Raw genomic sequence first — 27,989 nt, forward strand, 5'->3', positions numbered from 1 at the left:
ATGTATTAGACCTGGTGTACAGCATGTCTACAACCCACAGGTTGGGAACAGCTGCAACCTGCCATAGACCAATGAACACAGGCTTACCTGCTATGAATGTATTAGACCTGGTATACAGCATGTCTACAACCCACAGGTTGGGAAGAGCTGCAACCTGCCATAGACAAATGAACACAGGCTTACCTGCTATGAATGTATTAGACCTGGTGTACAGCATGTCTACAACCCACAGGTTGGGAAGAGCTGCAACCTGCCATAGACAAATGAACACAGGCTTACCTGCTATGAATGTATTAGACCTGGTATACAGCATGTCTACAACCCACAGGTTGGGAACAGCTGCAACCTGCCATAGACCAATGAACACAGGCTTACCTGCTATGAATGTATTAGACCTGGTGTACAGCATGTCTACAACCCACAGGTTGGGAACAGCTGCAACCTGCCATATACCAATGAACACAGGCTTACCTGCTATGAATGTATTAGACCTGGTATACAGCATGTCTACAACCCACAGGTTGGGAAGAGCTGCAACCTGCCATAGACAAATGAACACAGGCTTACCTGCTATGAATGTATTAGACCTGGTGTACAGCATGTCTACAACCCACAGGTTGGGAAGAGCTGCAACCTGCCATAGACAAATGAACACAGGCTTACCTGCTATGAATGTATTAGACCTGGTATACAGCATGTCTACAACCCACAGGTTGGGAAGAGCTGCAACCTGCCATAGACAAATGAACACAGGCTTACCTGCTATGAATGTATTAGACCTGGTGTACAGCATGTCTACAACCCACAGGTTGGGAAGAGCTGCAACCTGCCATAGACCAATGAACACAGGCTTACCTGCTATGAATGTATTAGACCTGGTATACAGCATGTCTACAACCCACAGGTTGGGAAGAGCTGCAACCTGCCATAGACAAATGAACACAGGCTTACCTGCTATGAATGTATTAGACCTGGTGTACAGCATGTCTACAACCCACAGGTTGGGAAGAGCTGCAACCTGCCATAGACAAATGAACACAGGCTTACCTGCTATGAATGTATTAGACCTGGTATACAGCATGTCTACAACCCACAGGTTGGGAAGAGCTGCAACCTGCCATAGACAAATGAACACAGGCTTACCTGCTATGAATGTATTAGACCTGGTATACAGCATGTCTACAACCCACAGGTTGGGAAGAGCTGCAACCTGCCATAGACAAATGAACACAGGCTTACCTGCTATGAATGTATTAGACCTGGTGTACAGCATGTCTACAACCCACAGGTTGGGAACAGCTGCAACCTGCCATAGACAAATGAACACAGGCTTACCTGCTATGAATGTATTAGACCTGGTGTACAGCATGTCTACAACCCACAGGTTGGGAAGAGCTGCAACCTGCCATAGACAAATGAACACAGGCTTACCTGCTATGAATGTGTTATACCTGGTGTACAGCATGTCTACAACCCACAGGTTGGGAAGAGCTGCAACCTGCTATAGACAAATGAAGACAGACGTACCTGCTATGAATGTATTAGACCTGGTATACAGCATATCTACAAGGTCTTTATCCCCATTAAATACAGCCATGGAGCCAGGACCATCAATTATTACTCTGAAAAATAGCAAAATATCACAGAGATTAGACTAAAGAATTTCTGAACTCCACTATATTTGTGGTACATCAATATTCCCAATATTGTAAAAATTCAAGCTTTGAGATGCCATTTATCATTCACTATTGAACCTTTGCCAATCAATGTCCTGATTTACAACAATATAGTAACAAGGCAATATCTGACGAAAAGACATGTATGATCTAACATCCATCAGTGTAAGCCTGGTGTAAGCAATTGAAACTCAATTCTTAAACATATTTAGTCCGGAATATCTCAGTCTACTTCTCTCCAATTTTCCACTAACAGGTCCACATACAATTGAGGGGGGGTAAAAGCTTTTCTAAAAACTAGAAAAAAGTAAAGAATTTTTACTTCAAATATACTGTATCTGCTCATATGAGTGGGTTTTTTTCCTGTTGATTATGATTGTTTTAAAATCACATTGCAAAATTAGTATTGTGTATCAGTTCAATGTCTTCGGCATGCTACAATCATGTCACCATGTGCATGTGAAGAACATTTCCATCATTGGATTGGTAGTAGCATGATCATGTCATAGTTACCAATAAAAATTACCTGTGTGTACACATTTTGTAGTTGTATCATTGTTTTATGGACCTCATAATTGTGGTGGCCTGCGCGCAGCCAGAAGAGCTGTGCACACGCTGTGCACACGCCACCCCAATTATGAGGTCCATTCACTCATCATCATTGTGTCTTTAAAAAGAAACAATGATGATGAGTAATCTCTCATCATTACAACATAATGATGCAAAAACAGTAGTGTGGACTTGGTCGAAGTCAATTGATTGGTCAACCACCATGATGCAGATGACCTTCAAACCTCTGTGTGTAAACCCCATGAATATATGTCTTACCTGCTATTTGGTAATGGTGTTTCAGACACACAATGTTGATGCCACTTGGGATGTGTATAGGCTGTACATGCTTCATGCCTAAAATCCTCACTCTTAACATTAGCCAATGGACCAGGCACGGGAGGAGTGAAATCAGCCAATATCGGCACAGAGGTAATGATGTTTTTGTAGCCAATATAGTTCAGTAGTTGCAAATTATAGTAGTACAGGTTGTTATGGACTAGGTAGACCGAGTTGTGTTTGAACTCAATTGCATGTCCAATGCCTAGGCGCTCATAATGTTGGTAAAAACCAGCCTACAAGACATGAATACAAACAAATTTAAATTGACAATGAAATTTAATTGATGTTCTATTTCTTTCTTCAAGATTATCTTTTCAGATTCTCTTTTCAACAAATTTTGCAAAGTGTTGTTTTCAACATCAACAATTTGAGGCATTTAATTTTTTTAGCTTTAACTATAGCCAGACTTTGAAATAATAAACACCACATCTGATGTGTGGGACTTGTTAGACACAGGCATTCAAATGATCTATATATTATCAGTCTATGGCTGCTACTTACTTTATGCAAGAAGATGTCATGTCCTTCTATTACAGTCAGGATTTCACATATAGATTCAGGATAGTCAAAGTTGAAACTGAGACATTTCTGTGCAGACACATCAAGGCAAGCCTGGGCACAGCCTTCTGCTGTGTGTTGTGGGCTAGTAGTCAAAGGAGTAGTGGCTAGGCGACCTGTTCGAGCTGTGGTGAATTGATCCAAAGCGGAACCTGCAATACAAAATGGCATTTATATATCACCTTTAGAAGAATTATTGAGTGCATTTATACTTTGTCCATTATAAGCCATACCTCCTGATCCAGGATTAGTCATTACTTTGTCCATTATTAGCCATACCTCCTGATCCAGGATTAGTCATTACTTTGTCCATTATTAGCCATACCTCCTGATCCAGGATTAGTCATTACTTTGTCCATTATTAGCCATACCTCCTGATCCAGGATTAGTCATTACTTTGTCCATTATTAGGCATACCTCTTGATCCAGGATTAGTCATTACTTTGTCTATTATTAGGCATACCTCTTGATCCAGGATTAGTCATTACTTTGTCCATTATTAGCCATACCTCCTGATCCAGGATTAGTCATTACTTTGTCCATTATTAGGCATACCTCTTGATCCAGGATTAGTCATTACTTTGTCCATTATTAGGCATACCTCCTGATCCAGGATTAGTTATTACTTTGTCCATTATTAGCCATACCTCCTGATCCAGGATTAGTCATTACTTTGTCCATTATTAGCCATACCTCTTGATCCAGGATTAGTCATTACTTTGTCCATTATTAGCCATACCTCCTGATCCAGGATTAGTCATTACTTTGTCTATTATTAGACATACCTCCTGATCCAGGATTAGTTATTACTTTGTCCATTATTAGGCATACCTCCTGATCCAGGATTAGTCATTACTTTGTCCATTATTAGGCATACCTCCTGATCCAGGATTAGTCATTACTTTGTCCATTATTAGGCATACCTCTTGATCCAGGATTAGTCATTACTTTGTCCATTATTAGCCATACCTCCTGATCCAGGATTAGTCATTACTTTGTCCATTATTAGCCATACCCCCATTATTAGGCATACCTCCTGATCCAGGATTAGTCATTACTTTGTCCATTATTAGGCATACCTCTTGATCCAGGATTAGTCATTACTTTGTCCATTATTAGCCATACCTCCTGATCCAGGATTAGTCATTACTTTGTCCATTATTAGCCATACCTCCTGATCCAGGATTAGTCATTACTTTGTCCATTATTAGGCATACCTCTTGATCCAGGATTAGTCATTACTTTGTCCATTATTAGCCATACCTCCTGATCCAGGATTAGTCATTACTTTGTCCATTATTAGCCATACCTCCTGATCCAGGATTAGTCATTACTTTGTCCATTATTAGGCATACCTCTTGATCCAGGATTAGTCATTACTTTGTCTATTATTAGACATAACTCCTGATCCAGGATTAGTCATTACTTTGTCCATTATTAGGCATACCTCCTGATCCAGGATTAGTTATTACTTTGTCCATTATTAGCCATACCTCCTGATCCAGGATTAGTCATTACTTTGTCCATTATTAGCCATACCTCCTGATCCAGGATTAGTCATTACTTTGTCCATTATTAGCCATACCTCCTGATCCAGGATTAGTCATTACTTTGTCCATTATTAGCCATACCTCCTGATCCAGGATTAGTCATTACTTTGTCCATTATTAGCCATACCTCCTGATCCAGGATTAGTCATTACTTTGTCCATTATTAGCCATACCTCCTGATCCAGGATCAGTCATTACTTTGTCCATTATTAGGCATACCTCTTGATCCAGGATTAGTCATTACTTTGTCCATTATTAGGCATACCTCTTGATCCAGGATTAGTCATTACTTTGTCTATTATTAGACATACCTCCTGATCCAGGATTAGTCATTACTTTGTCCATTATTAGGCATACCTCCTGATCCAGGATTAGTTATTACTTTGTCCATTATTAGCCATACCTCCTGATCCAGGATTAGTCATTACTTTGTCCATTATTAGCCATACCTCCTGATCCAGGATTAGTCATTACTTTGTCCATTATTAGCCATACCTCCTGATCCAGGATTAGTCATTACTTTGTCCATTATTAGCCATACCTCCTGATCCAGGATTAGTCATTACTTTGTCCATTATTAGGCATACCTCTTGATCCAGGATTAGTCATTACTTTGTCTATTATTAGACATACCTCCTGATCCAGGATTAGTCATTAATTTGTCCATTATTAGGCATACCTCCTGATCCAGGATTAGTTATTACTTTGTCCATTATTAGCCATACCTCCTGATCCAGGATTAGTCATTACTTTGTCCATTATTAGCCATACCTCCTGATCCAGGATCAGTCATTACTTTGTCCATTATTAGGCATACCTCTTGATCCAGGATTAGTCATTACTTTGTCCATTATTAGGCATACCTCTTGATCCAGGATTAGTCATTACTTTGTCTATTATTAGACATACCTCCTGATCCAGGATTAGTCATTACTTTGTCCATTATTAGGCATACCTCCTGATCCAGGATTAGTTATTACTTTGTCCATTATTAGCCATACCTCCTGATCCAGGATTAGTCATTACTTTGTCCATTATTAGCCATACCTCCTGATCCAGGATTAGTCATTACTTTGTCCATTATTAGCCATACCTCCTGATCCAGGATTAGTCATTACTTTGTCCATTATTAGCCATACCTCCTGATCCAGGATTAGTCATTACTTTGTCCATTATTAGGCATACCTCTTGATCCAGGATTAGTCATTACTTTGTCTATTATTAGACATACCTCCTGATCCAGGATTAGTCATTAATTTGTCCATTATTAGGCATACCTCCTGATCCAGGATTAGTTATTACTTTGTCCATTATTAGGCATACCTCCTGATCCAGGATTAGTCATTACTTTGTCCATTATTAGCCATACCTCCTGATCCAGGATTAGTTATTACTTTGTCCATTATTAGCCATACCTCCTGATCCAGGATTAGTCATTACTTTGTCCATTATTAGGCATACCTCCTGATCCAGGATTAGTCATTACTTTGTCCATTATTAGCCATACCTCCTGATCCAGGATCAGTCATTACTTTGTCCATTATTAGCCATACCTCCTGATCCAGGATTAGTCATTACTTTGTCCATTATTAGCCATACCTCCTGATCCAGGATTAGTCATTACTTTGTCCATTATTAGGCATACCTCTTGATCCAGGATTAGTCATTACTTTGTCTATTATTAGACATACCTCCTGATCCAGGATTAGTCATTACTTTGTCCATTATTAGGCATACCTTCTGATCCAGGATTAGTCATTACTTTGTCCATTATTAGCCATACCTCCTGATCCAGGATTAGTCATTACTTTGTCCACATCAGTCCATGGCACAATCTGATCACCCCAGATTCCTCCTCCAAACCCAACACCTTCCTGCTGAGAAATAATCTCTGAATCATCATAAACCACAGCCGATGCAGTCAGAATGCTAGGATGACTGGTAGTAGAGAATGCTGGCTCAATTCTCCCTGTTGGTACAGTCAGGTCATAGGTGGGCAGGACACATGTCACAGTTGCTGTGCCTCCAGCAGAGTTGTGAGCAGTGACGGTGAAGTACAATGGTACCCCACCTTTCAGTTTCTGTTTAAAAACAACAAAAGATTATTATTTTTTATGTCTTTTAGAAAGTATCATGATATAACCAATATTTAATAATCAAGAATAAAAAATCAAAGCTTAAGTCACATATATTACATCATATTTTGTGTTTTAATGAATAAAGTATCCTTAATTAAAACTAACAAGATTTGCTCACCTTGAGTGAAGCAGCATTTTTTCTTCCACAATGTTATTAGGGTCTTTTGTGTTTGATATTGATCAGAGGTCACTGAATCATGACATATTCATGTGACTAATTTAACTTACGTAGTGCAGTATAATGTGGAAAGTTTGTACTGCTCTTTTGAAGATTAATTTTCTTCTCGGCTTTGCAAACATATTGTGATTGATTAATATTATATTCTGCTGCAAAGCATAGAACACACACCAATTCACACATACCCTAGCAATAATAGATGGTGATCCAGCAAATTCCTCTTCATCAACAACATCTCTTCCACCAGGCACTGTACCCACACTGTATGTGAAAGTGACTTGACTCTTATCATCTGAAGCAGCAATCTCAAGCTGGAAGGCAGGCTCTGTGTAATCAAATCCTGGAACCTGCTCTACTTTGCATTTCCTGGTGGAGCCTGGTACTGAAATTCCGCCAGTGGATCTTTTACGACTCTATTGGAAAAACCAAAATAAAACCAAGAAATTAATTTTAGAGACTTATTTTATGAACAAAAGAAATGCTGTGTAAGCATAAGCAGTCAAGTTAGCTCAATTGATAAGGGGTTCAACTATGGTACAAGAGCTTGCGAGCTCAAACCCTGGCAGTGATATACTTTATTGTGTAAAAATTAAGTTTGCTTGAAATTCCCCTGGAAAAGGAATTTGCTGCTTATTGTCTCGTAACCTGTACAAAACACGGGGAGCTGATCCTGGTTGCAAAGGTCAATTTTGGATTGTCTAGGGTGTGCACTTCTGAGCTGCAAGTCCAAGGGCTGTTGTTGAATAGTTTTTGGAATGATGTGTGGCCGTAGTGGTCAGCGACAACCTGTAATGTGTGCTGAGGCTTATAGATCAACATCTAGGCATTGTGCCTTTTTTATAAACAAAGGCACAGATTCCCTTCCTTTGTCCAGGAAGGTTATTTTTATGTTAATAACTCTGACAAGAGATAACAATCACAGACGCGTGATGCATCACATGGGCATCTGTGTTGCCATATAATGCTTAGCATATACACTCACATGTGCACCAAATTTATTGTAGCATGTTTGTATATGATTACATGAGTTTGATACCAACCCCTGATGTAGTTGCCTCTACAAACTGTGGAGGTGACTTGTCCGGATCCTTGGTGTGTATATCAAAGACATTTTCTTCTTCTGCAGGTGCTGAATATTGCCAAAGACGCACACTGAGTAAAGTCTTCTTACCAAAGAGGAATGTGTCAACAGTTAACTTGGCATAGAGGTACAGCTCTATGGGAATCAGTTTCATGTCCATGCGGATTCTGGAAAAAAAGTGTGAGGTGGTTATAATATATCTCTTTTTTCAAACAATATAACATTGTTTTTATACATTTTAGGCTAATGAAAATTGATGTCCAGTTTTCATGTTTTTGGCAACGGAATGAGGCAGATTTTTCATTATTCATTATTTTTTGAACTTTCATTTTTTCATGATTTTAAATTTTAAAAAGTGGGCATTTATACAGTACTTAATGGCTATTACCTATATTGTTGATCAAAGACTATGTCAAAACAGGTATTAATGTTAAGATCATCTTTACAGACATTTTGCAAGACATTTTGAGAGTTTCAATTTGATTATTTCCTTCTCAATTCGGAAATAATTTACTTTTTTTATGAAAATAATGAAAGTTTTGACCAAAATGAAAAGGCGACGCATCGGTTGCCAAGAAACTTGGAATTGACTTTCATTTATAGCCTTATGAATTTCAACTATTTCCAAAATACCTTTATTTTGTGTAGTTCTTTGCCTGTGTAGATGCACAATTGTAATTAGGCCTATACATTATCTCAAATTGTCTACTCAACAAGTTCCTCATTTACTAGCCAGCATTGAGCCATATATAAACTTCCCAAACTAAATATAAAAAATACAATTGTCCAAACTCTTACCCCACATCAAGTGGGAACTTAGCAAATGATAACTCAGCCACCGTTGGAAATTCAGCATAGAGGATTTGAGCTCTTAATTCCAGCTCCCCATAGATGAATCTTCCAATGGATAGACCTCCATTCACAGATGCACCAACTCTTGGCTGTAATCCAGCCTAAAAATAATTAGAAAAAGAAAATTTAGAATATAAGTACAGTACATTGGAATGAAATGTGATCAATTGCACTAACTTTTATGATGCATCCAAATTCCTAGATCCAGCACTGTAAGTCCCAAACCAATTGTCATGTTTACATATGATTTATATGTTAAGAGTTACAATGAGTCTGTCTTTAGGAGGGTTAAACAACTTAATTATGATATGCTGTAGTGTAGTGAAATGCACTCCATGTCAAATGACTATCTGTCCAAGAAAGTCAAGAGATAAGAGAAGTTACTTAACCTCTGGAAAAAAAGTCTGATGAAAAGTCTACACCTAGCAGCAAAACATCCTAACAGTCAAACATCTATGGTTCTTTTTTCACTTCTTATTTCTTTGAAGAAAGTATGATGCATACATGTGTATTTAAAAAAATCATTTTTGTCTTATATATGTGACCATCCATCTCAAACCGCTCGTAAAGTCGGCAAATTGTATTTAGAGTTACAGTCCAAAATGTGTATAAAGCTTGTATTCATAATATACCTAATAATTGTCCTACAAGTGTCTCATTTCAGTCCAGTCAAATAACAATCTTTAATCCTATTGTTAAAGAGGATAATAAGCTTATACTTATAGTAAATAGCTTTAGTCTTTGTTTGCTTTGGCTAAATCCTGTTCAAGTGGTGACTTAACCAACAATTAACAATGAGAGGACATTCCTGAACCCCGTTGACTTGGGGATGATTTGAAGTGACCGCCAATTATGACCATTTGATATTTAATACCAGCAATGTAGAAAAAGAGATATATTGTAGCACCAAAATAATGTACCTTTTTACTGAAGTAGCAAAGTTTAACAAGCCATAACCCGCTTCTGGATATTGTTTGAAGTCAAATGATATATCATTGTAAAGCTTATGATATATATTTTCTAAATACGCAAGAAAACAAAATTGACCAGGGGCCGACTTTACGAGCGTTTCGATGTGGATGGTCACATATTTAGAGTAAGCACTGCTAATGTAATAATAATATATTAAATAAGTATTCAACAGAAAGACTAATGTGCTTTTCCAGATTATGTATAATAACCCTGTTAGCACATTTCCAATAGGCATCATCTTTATACAGTCACACTCAACAACATTGGGCTTTTCCATTTGAAATACACACATGGAAGATTTTGGAAACTTGTTCCATATAGAAAGTATGAATTTCAAATAGAATTAGCACATTAGGCAGATCCATGATCAAACAAATAATATGAACACAAGTACTCAAACGCAGTAAACTGGTTTTACACAAACTCATTGTACAAAACTGGAATGATGCATATTATTATATTGAATGGAAAAATAAATCATAATCATGAATTCATGTACCATAACGGAGTGCCAAATTTAGTGCAAAGGAGGAAAATTCCGGTGGAAGATTCAATTTGAAGCTTTCTCTGAGTGTATATAAAATTCAAATGGACCCACCTAATGTGCTAATTCCATTTAAAATTCATACTCCCTTATGGAACATATTTCCAAAATCTTCCACAAGGGTAATGTGGAATTCAAATAGAATAGCCCATTGCAAGCAATTGCACAAATCTGACTGTCTTTGCCTATTTTACATCATAAAACCTTAGTTGGATAAATGTTGTGAATAAGGATTTCCAATTTACTGAAATAAGCCTGGCCTTTTGGTACAAATATGGGATTGAGTCCCAAACATTTTGCATAGTTCTTACCTGTGTCTTCATAGTAAGCAGTGACACAGATACTGGGATAGACAACTCAAAATAACCATCACCACTGGCAGCTGTTAAATAAATATTGGGAAAAAATGATGTGAATCATTAATGATTGATCTCTTAGTTCCTCATTAAGAAGCCACTTTTGAACTATAATTTGCTGTAGAAGTAGCGATGTAACAGGATTAATTAACAATGCATTGGATCAAAACTAGTTTTGAGTGTATTGCCCTGCACTATAAGTAGGTTTAACTTGTCACCTGTCATGCCTGTGTATGTGTGCAATCATAGATTTGAATACAATACCGCTCTTTTCATATACACTTATCGTATATGTGTGAGTGAAACATACATGGATTCAGCATAATGTGAAATTTCTACAGAATTATTACAGTTCTTTATGCCTATTCTTTAAAAAACAAATGGTGCGATGCAGAGGTATAGCATACATTTAGTGCCGGGCAATACATTCACAAATAGTTTTGACCCATCACTATGGTAATTGTCTCGAGACAGCAGGAAAGCACAACAACGCAAAGATTAGACTCCGCATTTCCCCCACGATCATGAGGACCATTTAATACACATAAGCTTATTTATAATAATTTCACAATCTCATAGAAATTAAGACTATATTGAGATAATAACAGATTTCATATCAATTAAACAAATTATATACATTGAGATGATTAATTGCAGCAAGCATTTGGAATTATTTATCATCTTCATATAAATCAATAAATACACGAATTATTGGAAAGATGTGTACAAGCCAACCATACAGGCTGGACAAACAAAAGTTGACTTCTGAATCACATTTAACCAAATTTCATCTTAAGCAAATCTTAAGCATATTTTAAACAGATAAATCTTTGGATCAAACAGAGGATTGGATTGGAAAACAGCATTTTTAACCGCAATTAAATAATTAGAAATCTCCAAAAGAATAAACAATGCCAACACTAGCAAACGAACATTTTGTATTCAGCAAGATACGGCATCAATGCTTAAACCATTTACTGATATATAGTCCACTGGTATTGACAACCAAGTAAATAAAGATACTCCAAATAAGCAACAAAGCATTTATAACCCTGGTATAAAAACGCAGTAGAAAGGGAGGAAAGCATGAAGGCAACCAATAGCCCACTATAAACCGCAGTAGAAAGTGGAGACAATCTACTGACGAGATTCTTCAGGTTTTGAAGAAACTCCACCACCCTCAATAAAAACGCAGTAGAAAGTGGAGACAATCTACTGACGAGATTCTTCAGGTTTTGAAGAAACTCCATACAAAGCAACCAAAAGCCCAATAAAACCAACCAATACCATAAAGCGCAGTAGAAAGTGGAGACAATCTACTGACGAGATTATTCAGGTTTTGAAGAAACTCCATACAAAGCAATCAATAGCCCAATAAAACCATCCAATACCATAAAACGAACGCAGTAGAAAGTGGAGACAATCTACTGACGAGATTCTTCAGGTTTTGAAGAAACTCCATACAAAGCTTTCAATAGCCCAATAAAACCATTCAATACCAGAAAGCGCGGTAGAAAGTGGAGACAATCTACTGACGAGGTTCTTCAGGTTTTGAAGAAACTCCATTCAAAGCAATCAATAGCCCAATAAAACCAACCAATACCATAAAACGCAGTAGAAAGTGGAGACAATCTACTGACGAGATTCTTCAGGTTTTGAAGAAACTCCACCACCCTCTATATAAAAAACGCAGTAGAAAGTGGAGACAATCTACTGACGAGATTCTTCAGGTTTTGAAGAAACTCCACCACCCTCTATAAAAACGCAGTAGAAAGTGGAGACAATCTACTGACGAGATTCTTCAGGTTTTGAAGAAAATCCATACAAAGCATTCAATAGCCCAATAAAACCAATCAATACCATAAAACGCAGTAGAAAGTGGAGACAATCTACTGACGAGATTCTTCAGGTTTCGAAGAAACTCCCCACCCTCTATAAAAACGCAGTAGAAAGTTGAGACAATCTACTGACGAGATTCTTCAGGTTTTGAAGAAACTCCACCACCCTCTATAAAAACGCAGTAGAAAGTGGAGACAATCTACTGACGAGATTCTTCAGGTTTTGAAGAAAATCCATACAAAGCATTCAATAGCCCAATAAAACCAATCAATACCATACAACGCAGTAGAAAGTGGAGACAATCTACAGACGAGATTCTTCAGGTTTTGAAGAAACTCCCCCACCCTCTATAAAAACGCAGTAGAAAGTGGAGACAATCTACTGACGAGATTCTTCAGGTTTTGAAGAAACTCCCCACCCTCTATAAAAACGCAGTAGAAAGTGGAGACAATCTACTTACGAGATTCTTCAGGTTTTGAAGAAACTCCATACAAAGCTTTCAATAGCCCAATAAACACATTCAATACCATAAAACGCAGTAGAAAGTGGAGACAATCTACTGACGAGATTCTTCAGGTTTTGAAGAAACTCCATACAAAGCAACCAAAAGCCCAATAAAACCAACCAATACCATAAAACGCAGTAGAAAGTGGAGACAATCTACTGACGAGATTCTTCAGGTTTTGAAGAAACTCCATACAAAGCAATCAATAGCCCAATAAAACCATCCAATACCATAAAACGAAGTAGAAAGTGGAGACAATCTACTAATGATATTCTTCAAGATTTCAAGAAATTCCATACAAAGCCTCTATTTTTAAGCATAAAGCAGCATAATTGGACATACCATTTTATTGGAGTATCTTTAACCATATTTAGTTACTGAATCACCCTTCCAGTTTTTGGGAGGGTGGGTGGGATTTTTTGGTCCATCAAGATCGAAGGAACAATTGCAAGTGCATCACTAGGAGAACTATGGACATAACAAAGGAATTAAAAAATAAGACGGGAGACCTGAATGGCTGCACACCACTAAAGTGACAGCTGACTGGACAGAAAAACTGAGCTTGTTGCTATAACAACATAACAACAACCCCTAAATTAAAACTGACTTGACCAGGATACCAAAACACTTTAAGTGTACTTGAGAATGCTCAAGTGGGAATAAGAGGATAAGCCTCTACACCTAGATGCACATGACAGCCTAATGTCCCCTGCTGCTGAGACAATCTAGTTTTTAAAAGATTTGCAACTTTAAAAAACGGAATTAATCCAGTTATATCACTACTTATATGGCAAATTTGGTTAAAGCAATATATTGCCTACTGTACAAAATTCTGAAGTTTGCAAAGTTGGTTCTTGTAGTTATAGTTCTAAATTATTCTGTTGTTAAATACTCTAGCATTTTATATTGGTTATCAGGAGTGGGCTTTTTGCTTCTTTCTACTTTCTATTTCTTGCTATTTTTTCTTCCTTTTAACTATAAAAAGTCTATGTGCATGTTTTATTGGTAAGGAATGAAAAGTCAAGTGTGACTTGAATGACTCAAGCATATAGTACTGACTATTGATCGTTGATGTATACTAACAGGCTAAAATGTGCAACTGCACATCCCCGCTAGATTTTGGCAAGGGGGACTCCCCCCGTAAAAATCACAATTAGGAGACAAAATTAAGCAATAATTGCCCTGTGCATCTTATTTTTAGCACGAAAAAAACTAAACACACTATGTTTTGGGCCCAAAAAGGGTACAATTGCAAAATTGTTTGCGCTTTGCATGCATTGGCCCATCAAATAGCAGAAAACACCTGAATTTGTGGCTAAAATAGTCTGAAATTGAATTGAATTTTAATGCATCCACCGCCACTGTATACATCCCCTATGAATGACATTACCTTAATCTTCCACACATGAGATGTAGATTTCAAATGGAGTCACCCATTCAGGTAAACCCATTTGAAATTCCCACTCCTTGTGTGGTAGATTAAGGTCATGTCTTCCATAGGGGTGTATGGATTTCAACTGAAATAGACCAATAACAAGCCTTAAAGCACTTACTGAATCTAATTTCCAAGATTCCACCCAAAGTTTGTGAATAGCTGAACTCAAAGAACTCTATCTCTCTTCTTGGTATAGGAATGGAAGCACCAAGAGTGATGTCAAATGAAGTGAAAATATCCTCCAAGTCACCAGAAGTGAAGGTGTCAATCACTTCTTCTATCTGTAATTAGGATAAGACAAGCTTCATTTCAAGTGTGTGCACTACTGATTGATTCATCTGTCTTTAAGAACTATTTTGATTGGTTACAAAGAGGGTTATATCATGTATTGAGCCAATCACAGATATGGTAAGAATGGTCAGTAGGGATTAAGCTTAAAATTGCTAAGATATCTAACAGCTCAATTTTAATTAGTTACTCAGATGATTATGTCATGTAAATAACCAATCAGTGGCTCTGTAAGAAAGGCAGTGGGGCCCATAGGGATAATATGACATCAGTAGAGTAGACAAAGGGAAAAATTAGTAGCTTGTAATGATTAATGCACTGTCATGCCATGAATATCCATTCACACACCTTACACCTTTGTTTCCAATGGACATTTTATTGTGAAATGCCATTGTACAAGGAATACATAAAAAAAAATTCCACATAGCCCCCGAATGAAAAGTATTTAATTATCTTTGTAATCACTCAAAAAGCATTTGGTGTGAATTTTACATCCGAACTAGAGGCTATTAAATTTTACGAGCCTTTTTATTTTACATGTAAAGCCTATGGGGTGACGATTAGAAATGGACGGCAATATTGAAAAACCCTCATTTTGGGCCATTTTAGACACTAAAATGCCCATAAAAAAATAATAGCCTCTAGTTCGGATGTAAAATTCACACACAATGCTACCTGAGTGAGTACAAACATAATTAAATACATTTCATTCGGGGGCTATATCAAAAACAAAAAATGTCCTATACCCTAATGGTTATGGAACAAAGGTGTTAGTGGTTATGGTGAAGATGAGCTGCAGAACTGATTAAAACAAAAACCATCAGAATCTTAGTGAGCTAATTTGGAATGGAAACAATGTCTTGATGTCAGACAAATGGCAGTAGGGACTTAGAGAACCAATGAGATCTTTGAAATCATAACATACCAGAGATGGAGCTAAATGTCCACAAAATTGTTGCGTAGAGCCAAAACGTTATATGATTTAGAAGAATTTCATGTGGAAATTAAGCTGAAACTGAAGCAGGTGTTCTAAATAAATGTCAAACAGGAATAAATTGGGTTCTTAACCACTGCAAATTACATCTTATATTTCATCAATACCAGAGAGTTGCTGATGCTCCTTAGAATTGGCAATTTATATTCTATGTACGCAACCTAGTATGAGGGTGATTTTGTACGTATGCAAATCAGGGGAGCTTTCAGGGGACATCCGAGAGATCCAAGCTACTGCACTGTCTCCTACATTTGTCATATTTACAGCACAAGATGCATTGGACAGCTGTATCTCTATTCATTCATTGTACACGAACAAGCATTTTGGAAACCATTTTTGGTAGATGGAGTATAGAAGCTTAAACTTACAATAACTGCAAAGAGTTGTTTCAATTCCTTCATTAGGTTGAATGCTAACACTGGATCAACATTCTGCAAATCTAGCATGGCTTCTAATTCACCTATGGTCAACTTACAATAACAGCAAAGAGTTGTTTCAATTCCTTCATAAGGTTGAATGCTAATACTGGATCAATATTCTGTAAATCTAGCATGGCTTCTAGTTCACCTATGGTCAACTTACAATAACTGCAAAGAGTTGTTTCAATTCCTTCATTAGGTTGAATGCTAACACTGGATCAACATTCTGCAAATCTAGCATGGCTTCTAGTTCACCTATGGTCAACTTACAATAACAGCAAAGAGTTGTTTCAATTCCTTCATTAGGTTGAATGCTAACACTGGATCAATATTCTGTAAATCTAGCATGGCTTCTAGTTCACCTATGGTCAACTTACAATAACTGCAAAGAGTTGTTTCAATTCCTTCATAAGATTGAATGCTAACACTGGATCAATATTCTGTAAATCTAACATGGCTTCTAGTTCACCTATGGTCAACTTACAATAACTGCAAAGAGTTGTTTCAATTCCTTCATAAGGTTGAATGCTAACACTGGATCAACATTCTGCAAATCTAGCATGGCTTCCAGTTCACCTATGGTCATGTTTGCTATCTTCTGAGTCAAAGCATTGGCACCTTTATCTGAAATTAAAAAAATAGTACTCTTAGATATCTTATTGTAAGTAGTAAAAGTCCAATTTAAACATTCTTTATTATGGTTTGGGTAGGTATGCGCAGCTGAGATTTTGAAACCATACCCCAAAATATACATTTTGACAACAAGAGACCCAAACTTATACTAATTTTTGGTTAATTCTGGAATTTTTTTGCAAATTTTGCTTAAAGTTACAGCAATTTTGCTGAAATCTGCACTTTTCCAAGCTTTGGGGGAAAATTTTGAAAAACACCCCATCGCTAAACCAGTTTTCTGTAACTGCATCCCAAAGTTATACCAAAAAGGCTGAAAATGCATTCCCAACACATCCCTGTACCCAACTATCCACTAAAGCCTTTTGTTATATGCACATATCTTCAATCAGTCTTTACTTTATGTCGAACCTGATTTGTTTAGTATGTTTAGTATGTTCTTGGCTGCCCTCTTTAAAGGTGATTTCACTTAATAATTATTTCCATCTTATAATTGTCCCAATATTGACTATAAACAACTTTCTACATGTGTGCACAAGCAAAAAAAACAAAGTCCTGTCATATTTTAAGCATGCAGCAACATGTTACATACCTGTGAGGCCTCCTCCAACCACTGATAGACCTTGCCATACACCAGAAGTAGTCCCACTGCCTTTAAGATTGAAGATGTCCTCACTACCTGTATATAATGACATCACAATACAGATTTACTATAAGGGAAAGTGAAGATACCACATTTGATTCATCTATATCTATGAATATTAAACCTAACATCCCATACTTTTTTTTTGCTATTGAAATGAAAACAAGACACAAAAAGGAGAATAGATGAGCCAAGAAGTCACTTGGGACACAGGTAGCCACAGGGGTTTTGCTGTCTCCAGCCAATAATTCCATGCATATATATGACTTAAGGTGATTTTGTCATGACATCACATGGCATGCATGCATGCGCAGTGGTTTTCCGTGATAGATTTTGTTTGATTAGGCAGTGTTAGGGTTAATATAGGCTTCAATCTACAAAAATAGATATTCATTAACTATCATTGACATGGTAAAACACCAGATAAAGTTCAAAAACAAATTATGGGTTCTGTTGGCATTGTTAGGGCTCAAATTGGCAACATTGGGATAAGTTGAAGCCTGATTAATCTATCCAATGCTCATTACCAAAGCATTGTTGTCCTTATTCTGGTACTATTGAATGTATTGAAATAGTTAGTCACTTCACTCTTTACTGGCAGATTTATTTTTCTTTAGTCTTTATATTATGTCATTCAGTTCATATTTTCAAATCAATATACCAGCAAATTGCCCCACCAGGAGTTGAACCAGCAATCTCTCTGCATGGAAATACAACAACTTGATGGATAAGCACAAGTAACATAATGTGTTGAATTGACAAACTGTTTCCAATTAATGTTTATGCACACACTCATGATAAAAGCTGGTGAGCACTCATTAACTAGCAAACAACTTTACATCTCAAAAGACACTCACTAAATACCCATCACTCCTCATGACAATGTGAAACTACTTACTGCTTGGGTCATTGTCCTCAAGTACAAACAACCCCATTTGTCTTCTGCTGGTAGGTTCATCTGGAGCTACATATGGGACTGGGAGCAAACAAAACGAGCAGTGACAGGTTTGAGATTAAAGTATGATTTATTCTTTTATATCAATTGGGCTATTCCAGTTGAAATCATACATCCCTATGGAAGACATGACCTAAATCGCCCACACAGGGAGTGTGAATTTCAAATGGGGTTATCTGAATGGATGACTCCATTTGAAGTTTACACCACATGAAAGATTAAGGTCATATCTTCCATAGGGGGTGTGTAGATTTCAACTGATATAGTCCATTATCAAAAGATCACTGGACGGCCTACACTTTTAAATGACCAAAGTAGTCATCGCTGCTGCAGATATGATTCTTCTTCATATTCCAATATCTGTAGTGGTATAATTACCAGCTGGAATTTGAAACAACCTGATTCAAAAGCACTATAATTCCTGGCAATGTCCTGTCACACTAGCAATGACTGGCCAAGATACGTATCCTGACTATTGCATAATAATAACTAGGACAACTGGGCTAGGAAACCCCTGTGAAACTTCACATAGGACCCACTTTTCAGTGAAATGTTCAAAAGACCCCATTTTGGAAAGACCTCATATGTGCTTGTGGCCCCCTGAACATGACTAACACGGGGACTAACAAAACTGCTAAGAGGTTTTTCCAGCCCAAGGATGTATGTACCTCTTGATTGTTAGCAATTTCAACCAATTGCCATAAATGACTTAGATAACAAATAACAATTTGGTCCCCAGAAAACAATGCAGGCTGATTTTTATAGTATTACAAATGCACTTATACCAAAGAGTATTATCCTCCTCTTTTAAATTCCTTGTGATATTTGATTCCTTACCTTTACTTGCAGGATCCAGGGATGCCATCATGTTATCTTCAGCAGACAAGGTAGTAATGTTTCTATCCAATAAATCCTGGAAATATTTCTTCACTTTATCATCGATGGAGATTGCATCAGAATCAACAGGACTACCTTCCGTCATACTGGAATCATTTTCTGCACTGTAATATAGTACACAATTTAACATTATTGGTATTATAATAAACCTACTAATTGGTAAAGAAGCATTGTCTAAATTCTTGCAATTCTCTATTCTGGAAATTTAACTTCCTTGCTCCGACTGGTCTTAGTCAGGCAACTGAGGAGAAGTTTTGGTTTAAAACATTACAAAAAAAAAGCAAATGATACTTACACATCCTCCTCGCAAGTACCATGCAGTGGCAGTGGAGTGACGTTATAGGGCAGGACACATATGCTCCCCAATTGATTTGAAAAATTTTAAATCCCATAGCAAAATTGCCAAAAATGGCTTGTGGCCCCCCCATAAGAACTGGTCCCACCCCCACATCATGGTCGGTGCACCCGATGACCTACTCTTCACCACTGTTCAGTGGTAATAATGTTAACATTGTAATAATGTTGAATAACTTCTTATGACCTTGGAATAATGTTTTTAACTTGGGCACTTATATATATACTGCTGATCATTTGCACCAAATTTCATGAAAATAACTTAAAAACTAAGGTCCACATGATCAATTTCAATATGATGCCTTGCTGCTATTATTTTCATATTCAGGTTATATGGGAGAGGTAGGGGGAGAAGAGCAAAATTGAACATGCATGTATATATAAACATAAAAAGAATATGCAATAAAGTCTTGGGGATACAAACAAACAAACAATAATAGCTACTGAGATGTATCAACAAACTGAGTAGAATCTACCTTGTTGGAGGAAAATGGAATATGCGCAATAATGGCTAGTCAAGTTAAATCCGTACACCCCCCTTTGGAGGACATTGCCTTAATCTTCTATACAGGGAGTGTGAATTTCAAATGGGGTTACCTGAATGGATGACTCCATTTATAATCTACGCCCCCTGTGTGGGAGATTAGATTGTGTCTTCCATAGGGAATAGCCAAATGAAATAACAGACTTACGCTTGCCGTCGTCTGCGACTTCTTGCAGGCTCACTGCAATCTTGAACAGTAATCATTGCACTCTTTACTATGGTTGCAGGCTCACTGCACACCCCATCAAGACACAGCATTACACCCAAGTCAATGTGGTATATGAGACGGCCTGGTTTCATGATGCGATATCGCAATGTCACATGACCAATGTCTTTAATGTGATCCACACCTGTTTAATTGGGAAAATATATCATGAAATAAATGTGAAATAACAACATAACATTCCCTGAGTGCACTAATAAATGTGATATGTAGTCTGCACCAAATAGTCATGAAATAGACTCTTTTCATGCTCATTCACCTGTAGTAAAGGCTTTGAGCATGTGAAATAGGGAAAAGTTTTAGCATAACAAGGAGCAAGCCCAGAAATCTCAGTGTAAAAACTGTCGATCATCTGCATAACAAGGGACAACGTTAATAAGAGCCAACACTCTTTATATCAATTTAGTTGATGCCTGGTTTCTCATGAAGAGAATTCTTACTGGAACTGAAATATCATCTTTCTGTGCATGTGCCAAGATTTCTTTGTTTCTTTTTCTTGTTGTTTATTTGTAAAGGTATTTAAAATGGTTGAAACTTTGTTCTCACAAGATTATTTCTATGAAACATTGTTCTCACCAGATTATTTCTGTGAAACTTTGTTTTCACATTATTTCTGTGAAATCTTGTTCTCACAACATTATTTCTGTGAAACTTTGTTCTCACATTATTTCTATGAAACTTTGTTCTCACAAAACTTGATTAAACTTTCCCAAAAATAAGCACCAGCACAAACATTACAATGATCACCTCTCATCTCCAAAACTGAAAATACTTTCCAAGAACTAAGGTTATAACTTACCAAAATGGAATCCAGTATTCAAAGACTCACTATAAACCCAATTTTCAAATCCTAAAGTGAAAGAGGCTCCACAAGAATCTAGTCTCATCCAGACTTGAAATGATCTTGTAGTTATTCCTAGATCCATTGGCAGACAGCATCCCAGGCTAAGACATGATTGGTCAGTTGCACAATAGGATGTCAAACCTTTGGGTATGAAGACTGAAGAACAACCTACCAAATATGGAATAGAATAGCATATGTAAAATGATATTTTTGACATTTGCTTAAAAAGGACCCTTTTCAGAGTTTTGGGTAGCAGTGATGTAGCATTTGGCACCATCATGGCATCTTCGTTCAGTGTAGTGTAGAGTCCGAAGTTTACCGTTTTCTAAAATCTATTTTCCGTGTTGTAAAATTTGTAAATCTGTGTCATGAATAATGCTTAAAATGTATAAACAATGATATTAATGTCACAATAAAGTGTTCAATATCGCGATCAATATGCTCTGATTGGAATATTCTCACGATAATAGACCGACTATTACGGTGTTTGGAAGGATATAGGGGGTTCATGCCTTGGTAATATACCTTTATTATCGGTATAATTAAACATTATTTTTATCATAAAAATTGACACACACAACTCATGATTGTTTTTAACATTTATTTCTCTTATCTTTTAACAATGTTTGTCACATCACACAAAACTGTCATTTTCCGTGTTGTACCTCCGATTCCGTGATTTTTTTCCGTTTTCCGTAAAACGGAAAACTTCGGACTCTAGTGTAGTGTTTACAATCCTTCACCCATTGGGTGAGTCATGTATCCAGAGGATTGTAAACAGGACTACTCTATATGAAATCTATGCGATGGTGTTGCAAACTATGTCATTGCAAACCAAAAAGGTATGTTTGAAGCAAATGGAACAGAATGTTATCACTGTTATCACTTAGCCTATACTTCATAAGCAACTCAGCTGCTATCACTTATGAGCAGTGGCAGTGCAAGGAATTGAGTTTATGGGGTTTTGGGATCAATGGTGTTTTCAGCGGGGCAAAGATCATGTCATTTGCCATCAATTAATGTACAATTAATCATTGCCACTGCTTTTGAGTATGACATGGGCTATTCCAGTTGAAATCAATACACCCACTGTGGAAGACATGACCTTAATCTTTCACACAGGGAGTGTTTATTTCAAATAGACCCACTCATTCAGGTAATCCAATTTGAAATTTGTACTCCCTGCGTGGACACTAAGGCTAATTCTTACATAGGGGGTGTATAAATTACAAATGGAACAGCCCAATGCTTGGACTTCCATGATGGTCTATCTTCTATGCCATGCTGTTCAATTTTTGATGTCCAGTTACAAATTTATTGGTGTCCAAACTTACTCCATTATTTTATTAACATGTCTTACCTCCTTGGATATCTGGCTTGATGAAATCTGGTGGTGCGTTGCATGGTATTGATATCAACAGATCTTGACTGATCCCAAGATGACTGGCAATCAATCCAGCAGAAGATGAATGCATAGCTGAGAAATGGTAGAGGTTCAAATTAAAACATTGTACAAAGTTTTATTTAAGTTTTTATATCTCATTCAAATACTTGACAATCAAGATTTGAGATTTTTTTGTATCAGCTTTTTGTAAAATAAATAATGTTGCAAGTTCCATTTTAGTTTTCTGATAGTGACCTCTTTACAGGCAATATCACTTATTCATGCAAAGCAATATATTATTTGGCTTATAAGTGAAGGATACTCAATACAATGTGACCTTTATTGGGTCATGTTTGATCTTATCACTTAATTGCAGGGTATGTTAACACACTTATGATGATTTGGTTTTATTTTCTGATTAGGAAATCATCACTTCAAGTGTTTTTAATGTTCACTTACTTGCTGTCTGTGATCCAGTGACTGCATCTGGTGCTGGAACATGTCTTCTACGCCTGATGCCAGCTGCATATCAAAATAATTAAAATGAGAGCTGTTTTTTTAGAGAATAAATGATAGGAATTATTATTTTAATAACTGTAAACTATTTTTTAAATCAAAACTAAGTTACCATCATAAAACCCCCCTTATTATAAAATGAACGAAACTTGTTTACAACACTTGCGCATACTGCTAGCGTGTGCGTGTATTCCACAATAGCATACGCATACAACACGATACATACACGCAGCTCTATGAGCATGTTACACGTTATCAACACTCATGATGACGTTGTGTCGTCTACGGCCTGATAGACGGCACCCGAAATCATGCGATTGTCCAATCAGATTATGTGTCTACGAACTAGACCACTCCCACTGACTAGGAATACAAAATAAATATATCCTCAATAGCTTAATAAAATATATAGTCACTTTCATCAATAACTTATTAAGAATATTAACAATGGCTTGGACCAATGCTACCAGTGCCAAATCAGATGTCATTAAAATAGAGTAAATTTTGTTTTGCTAAGGAGCTAAAAGTATTAAGTTCCTCCAGGCTGACATGTTCACTTTCTCATTCAGTCCTTATAGGTTTTATATGGAAAGGAACACTAACAATTTCTTACCAGTGCAAGTCACACCAACATCTTCAGTATGTGAACCACAATCATTATCTCCCCAAGCATTACGTGGACACGCAGCTAGAGTACTCTCAGTGCCAGTACATGATACTTGATCCAGCCATACCTGTCCTGATCCAGACCCATATGTACCACGGGACACAACAGTACCAGATATGAAGCCAAGTTGTCGACATGCAACTGTAGCTCCATTATTATTAGAATCAAAAGAATCGTCACACACAGTCCCCCAGTGACCATCATGGTAGATCTCTAAACGACCTGAGTTAGAAGTCCCTCCAACTAAACGTAAATCTCCATCTGCAAACAAAAAACAAAATAAAAGGTAATCTGCTGATAAAAATGTTGCCTGTTTCGCATTCTTTTCTTTCAAATTATGACAGACCCACAGGAGTATCACTTAGTATGGAGTGACATGGATTGAAGCAGTTTGTGATTATATCCCTTTATACTTTTCTTCATAAGTATGGTCATTGACTATGTTTAGAAAAATATGATGTGATAAAACGTTGGGTGCATTACATAGTGACGGATCTGCACTTTATGGCAAAATCCCAAGTGACGGACGTTGAGTTCTCAGAAAAATTGCGCAAGACATAGTGACGGATAACTTTGGCAATCTCTTACATATATAAGATGTATGATTTTACTAGTGTTTTGAAAATATCTTTCAAGGGTCTACTTTTAATAGACACATGAATTGCCGAACATTAATAGCCAGTTTATAATCTATGCCCAATACAATGTACCTACTCAACGTTTTCCCGATGCCCATCCGTCAGTATGTAATGCAGCCGACGAAAAGATGGGTCTTTTCATACTTTATACAAAATATAGGTGGGTGCAAGAACATATACTCTACTGAGCTTTAAGGTCTGATGATAAAAGACAGTCTTGCAGAGTTGGATGGACTGCATCATCTGCCTTCTGACGCATTCCAGGGAGGCAAAGTAAACAATCTGCTGGGGAAGTGTATTCTAAATTTCATCATGAATAATGGTAAATAAATGTCCTAGCAAATAGCACATGATACTTCTTGGAGTTCTTCTTCTTCCTTATCAGTGCCTCCCTCATATGTATGAGTATTATCGCGACTGCGTACAGACAAGCTGTACTTATTTTTTTACTCTGGAACCTAGAGTAGATGAGTGTATTTTTGAAGTACAGATCTGATCCCCTGCTCTTTTCGAATAGCCTGTGACGTTCTTTAACATGCACACTGCATTACTGTCAGAAATACATGTACACGGGACCGACGGCTTAAAGTTCCCTCCGAAGCACTAAGCAAGTAGAGTGAAGTGCCTTGCTCAAGGACACAAAGAGCCAGCCGAGCTCAGGCGGACCTGGGTTGTCATGTAAAACCACAGTTAGTACACTGTTGAATATCAGTCAGTATATACTCAATGCAGGTACATCATTCCACTTAAGCCTGGGTTTATCCTTCCTGTCACTCCTTCTTTCACTTTTACTCTATTTCTCTATGTATCCTTTTTCTCTCTTCTCTTTTAGTTCCTTACCACTAATAGAGCAAGTCACACCAACATCTTCAGTATGCGAACCACAATCATTATCTCCCCAAGCGTTACGTGGACATGCAGCCAGAGTACTCTCAGTGCCAGTACATGATACTTGATCCAGCCATATCTGTCCTGATCCAGACCCATATGTACCACGTGACACAACTGTACCAGATGTAAAGCCAAGTTGTCGACATGCAACTGTAGCACCATTATTATTAGAATCAAAAGAATCATCACACACAGTCCCCCACTGACCATCATGGTAGATCTCTAAACGACCTGCTGAAGAGCTTCCTGCAACCAAGCGTACGTCTCCATCTGCAAACAAGAAAAAAAGATTAGCAGCTAATTTTTAAGTAACAAATATCAAGTTTCTAAAGACTCTTTCAATATGCAAATTATTCCACATTATTAATTTTGTTTTTATCACTGAACACTTACTTGAAAATTAAAATAAAATAAAATGGTATTAAAGTTTGTTTGTTTGTTTGAAGATTGACGGTAATAATAAATGACAAATTTTAATTATGTGTACTCTGTGGAATGTATGGAAAAGTATGTAAGACATATAAATACACAGCGTCATTATCCTGATTCATGTTAGAAATTGCCATGATAGTAGGCAGAATCCACTAGCCACGCATGGCAAGTTTGTTCCGCTGAGGCTGAGGGACTAAGGCTAAGTATAAAAATATGACATGTTTCGATACGTTTAATTCCCACAACACATTTGCCATAGGCACTCATTGGCTTAAAGGATTCATTTGTTTGTTCTGTGCATAGTAATACGTATATTCCGCTAAAAATTAAATGGGGGGGGGGGTCAGTTTTTGCGATCAAGGCACATACTGGGAGTTCAAAGCACAGACTGAACTGTACCATATTTTTCAACACAAATATTCAAGTGCAAACCTTACAATAGGTTTTTATAGAAACCAAAAATAACAGGATACATTCGTGGTTTTCTAGGCCACATCGAGATGTATGCATTATGCAAATATCAATAGCATTTAATACCACCATATGCTTCACTATATAGCACAACAACGTCTGCATGTAGGGCCTATGGGCCTTTCTCAATGCAGGTCGAATGGACTAGATATTTTGTATTGATCAATCAATACAAAGGAACAATATATCACCAGGCATATACAAGTATCAGGTTTATGGTCCAATTCATATTCATCAATAGGATTTTAACTATGTTAGCTGAATTTATACTACATTACTGACCGATAGTGATTGGTTAATGAGATAGAACTCCGGGAAAAGCGAGCTACCTTATTGGTCCAATACCAACCGCTCAGCGATGGAGTATATAGATTCAGCTTATTTTGTAACTCAGCAGCACCAGCAGTGTATTGCATAGAGCCACATGCTTTGCTGTAGGGCATATTTCTATTAGTTTGTTTACTGCCTGTACAAAAATAATTATTTACCTGGCGTGGCCGTATGAACATACTGGCACTTGCCGCAAACATGGATTGCATTTTGCCCTTTTTTCCTGGTCTATCAATGACCCTTTTTCTGAGCCAATTTGATATATGGATGGATAGGTTTTCAAATTTGTTGGAAAATAGCCAAATTTTGCCTCATTATAGGAAAAAAATTTAGAAATTTCCCCAAACTTTGGGAAAAAGCTGTAAAAAATGTGTTAAATTTGACCCCAAATTTGGAATTTTGGTATATCGATGGGGTAAATTTATTGAAAAATTGGTAGAATGATAGGTTTACTTTCAAATTATCAGTGACACCTATCTACCCAAACTTGAGTCCCCCATGATTTGACTATTGGATTGGATTGGATATATGCCCATTTGGCTCAGAGTGTTATATGTTAAGATCATCTTCTTACCATTTATCATATCTCCACACAGTTGACCTATATACCCAGCAGTACAAGTACATGTGAAACCTGAAGTTCCCTCATCTGCTGAACAAGAAGCTCCATTCATACACATATTAGGTGAACAGGGGTTCACTGAAATTACAACAATAATTTTGTCTTGATATTGTATACTTATTACTTTATATTTATACTAAGTTCAATTAGTTAAGAGTAATATTACATTTTACATATCTACATAGAATACAGATTCTTAAACACTTGAGAACGTTCCTGCAATCTTATTGGTTCTTACCCAGGTTTACCTGTGTGATATGACACGATATGACACGGGTCAGCGTGCAAAGCGTCGACGCGACACGTGTACTCGCTATTTGGACCAATCGAGGCACACAGCAACAACGGGACTGATCGATTTTAAGCCCTAGGTAATTCCTTGCAAAATGTAGGATTTAATTTGATTAAAACTTGTATAATATTTTTATTTGAATTGAAGTGTTTAAGAATGAGAATAAAAGTATTGTTTTTAGCCGCTGTCGTGCATCTATCATCTCATATAACACGGGCGATATCATTATTTTTGGCGTAAAACAACTCGGCTTCGCCTCGTTGTTTTACTTAAAATAATGATGCCACCCGTGTATATATGAGACGATAGATGCACTCCAGCTGCTAAAAACAATACCTTTATTCTCTAAATAAATAACATTTGTGATGTAATCAAACAAA

At 37.1% G+C, this 27,989-nt stretch overlaps 2 protein-coding genes across 2 annotated transcripts; both read right to left on the minus strand.

The window, feature by feature from the left end:
* Nucleotides 1-1,501: 1,501 nt before the first annotated feature.
* LOC140169394 (uncharacterized) lies at nucleotides 1,502-16,731 on the minus strand. The gene is made up of 11 exons (XM_072192652.1): nucleotides 16,654-16,731; nucleotides 16,333-16,434; nucleotides 14,694-14,856; nucleotides 10,752-10,822; nucleotides 8,871-9,025; nucleotides 8,032-8,239; nucleotides 7,177-7,404; nucleotides 6,459-6,756; nucleotides 3,069-3,277; nucleotides 2,505-2,800; nucleotides 1,502-1,622 (listed from the first exon to the last, which is right to left on the minus strand). The coding sequence occupies exons 1-11, from the start codon at nucleotides 16,729-16,731 to the stop codon at nucleotides 1,502-1,504; spliced, it is 1,929 nt and encodes a 642-aa protein (XP_072048753.1).
* Nucleotides 16,732-18,439: 1,708 nt separating this feature from the next.
* Nucleotides 18,440-27,380, minus strand: LOC140169395 (uncharacterized). Its single transcript, XM_072192653.1, has 9 exons — nucleotides 27,270-27,380; nucleotides 25,412-25,732; nucleotides 23,880-24,194; nucleotides 23,210-23,272; nucleotides 22,727-22,843; nucleotides 21,322-21,534; nucleotides 20,448-20,649; nucleotides 19,342-19,505; nucleotides 18,440-18,525 (listed from the first exon to the last, which is right to left on the minus strand). Exons 1-9 carry the CDS (start codon nucleotides 27,373-27,375, stop codon nucleotides 18,440-18,442), a joined length of 1,587 nt encoding a protein of 528 aa, XP_072048754.1. The 5' UTR covers nucleotides 27,376-27,380.
* Nucleotides 27,381-27,989: the final 609 nt, after the last annotated feature.

The sequence above is a fragment of the Amphiura filiformis genome, chromosome 14 (genome assembly GCF_039555335.1).
Source record: "Amphiura filiformis chromosome 14, Afil_fr2py, whole genome shotgun sequence".
Classification (NCBI taxonomy): domain Eukaryota; kingdom Metazoa; phylum Echinodermata; class Ophiuroidea; order Amphilepidida; family Amphiuridae; genus Amphiura; species Amphiura filiformis.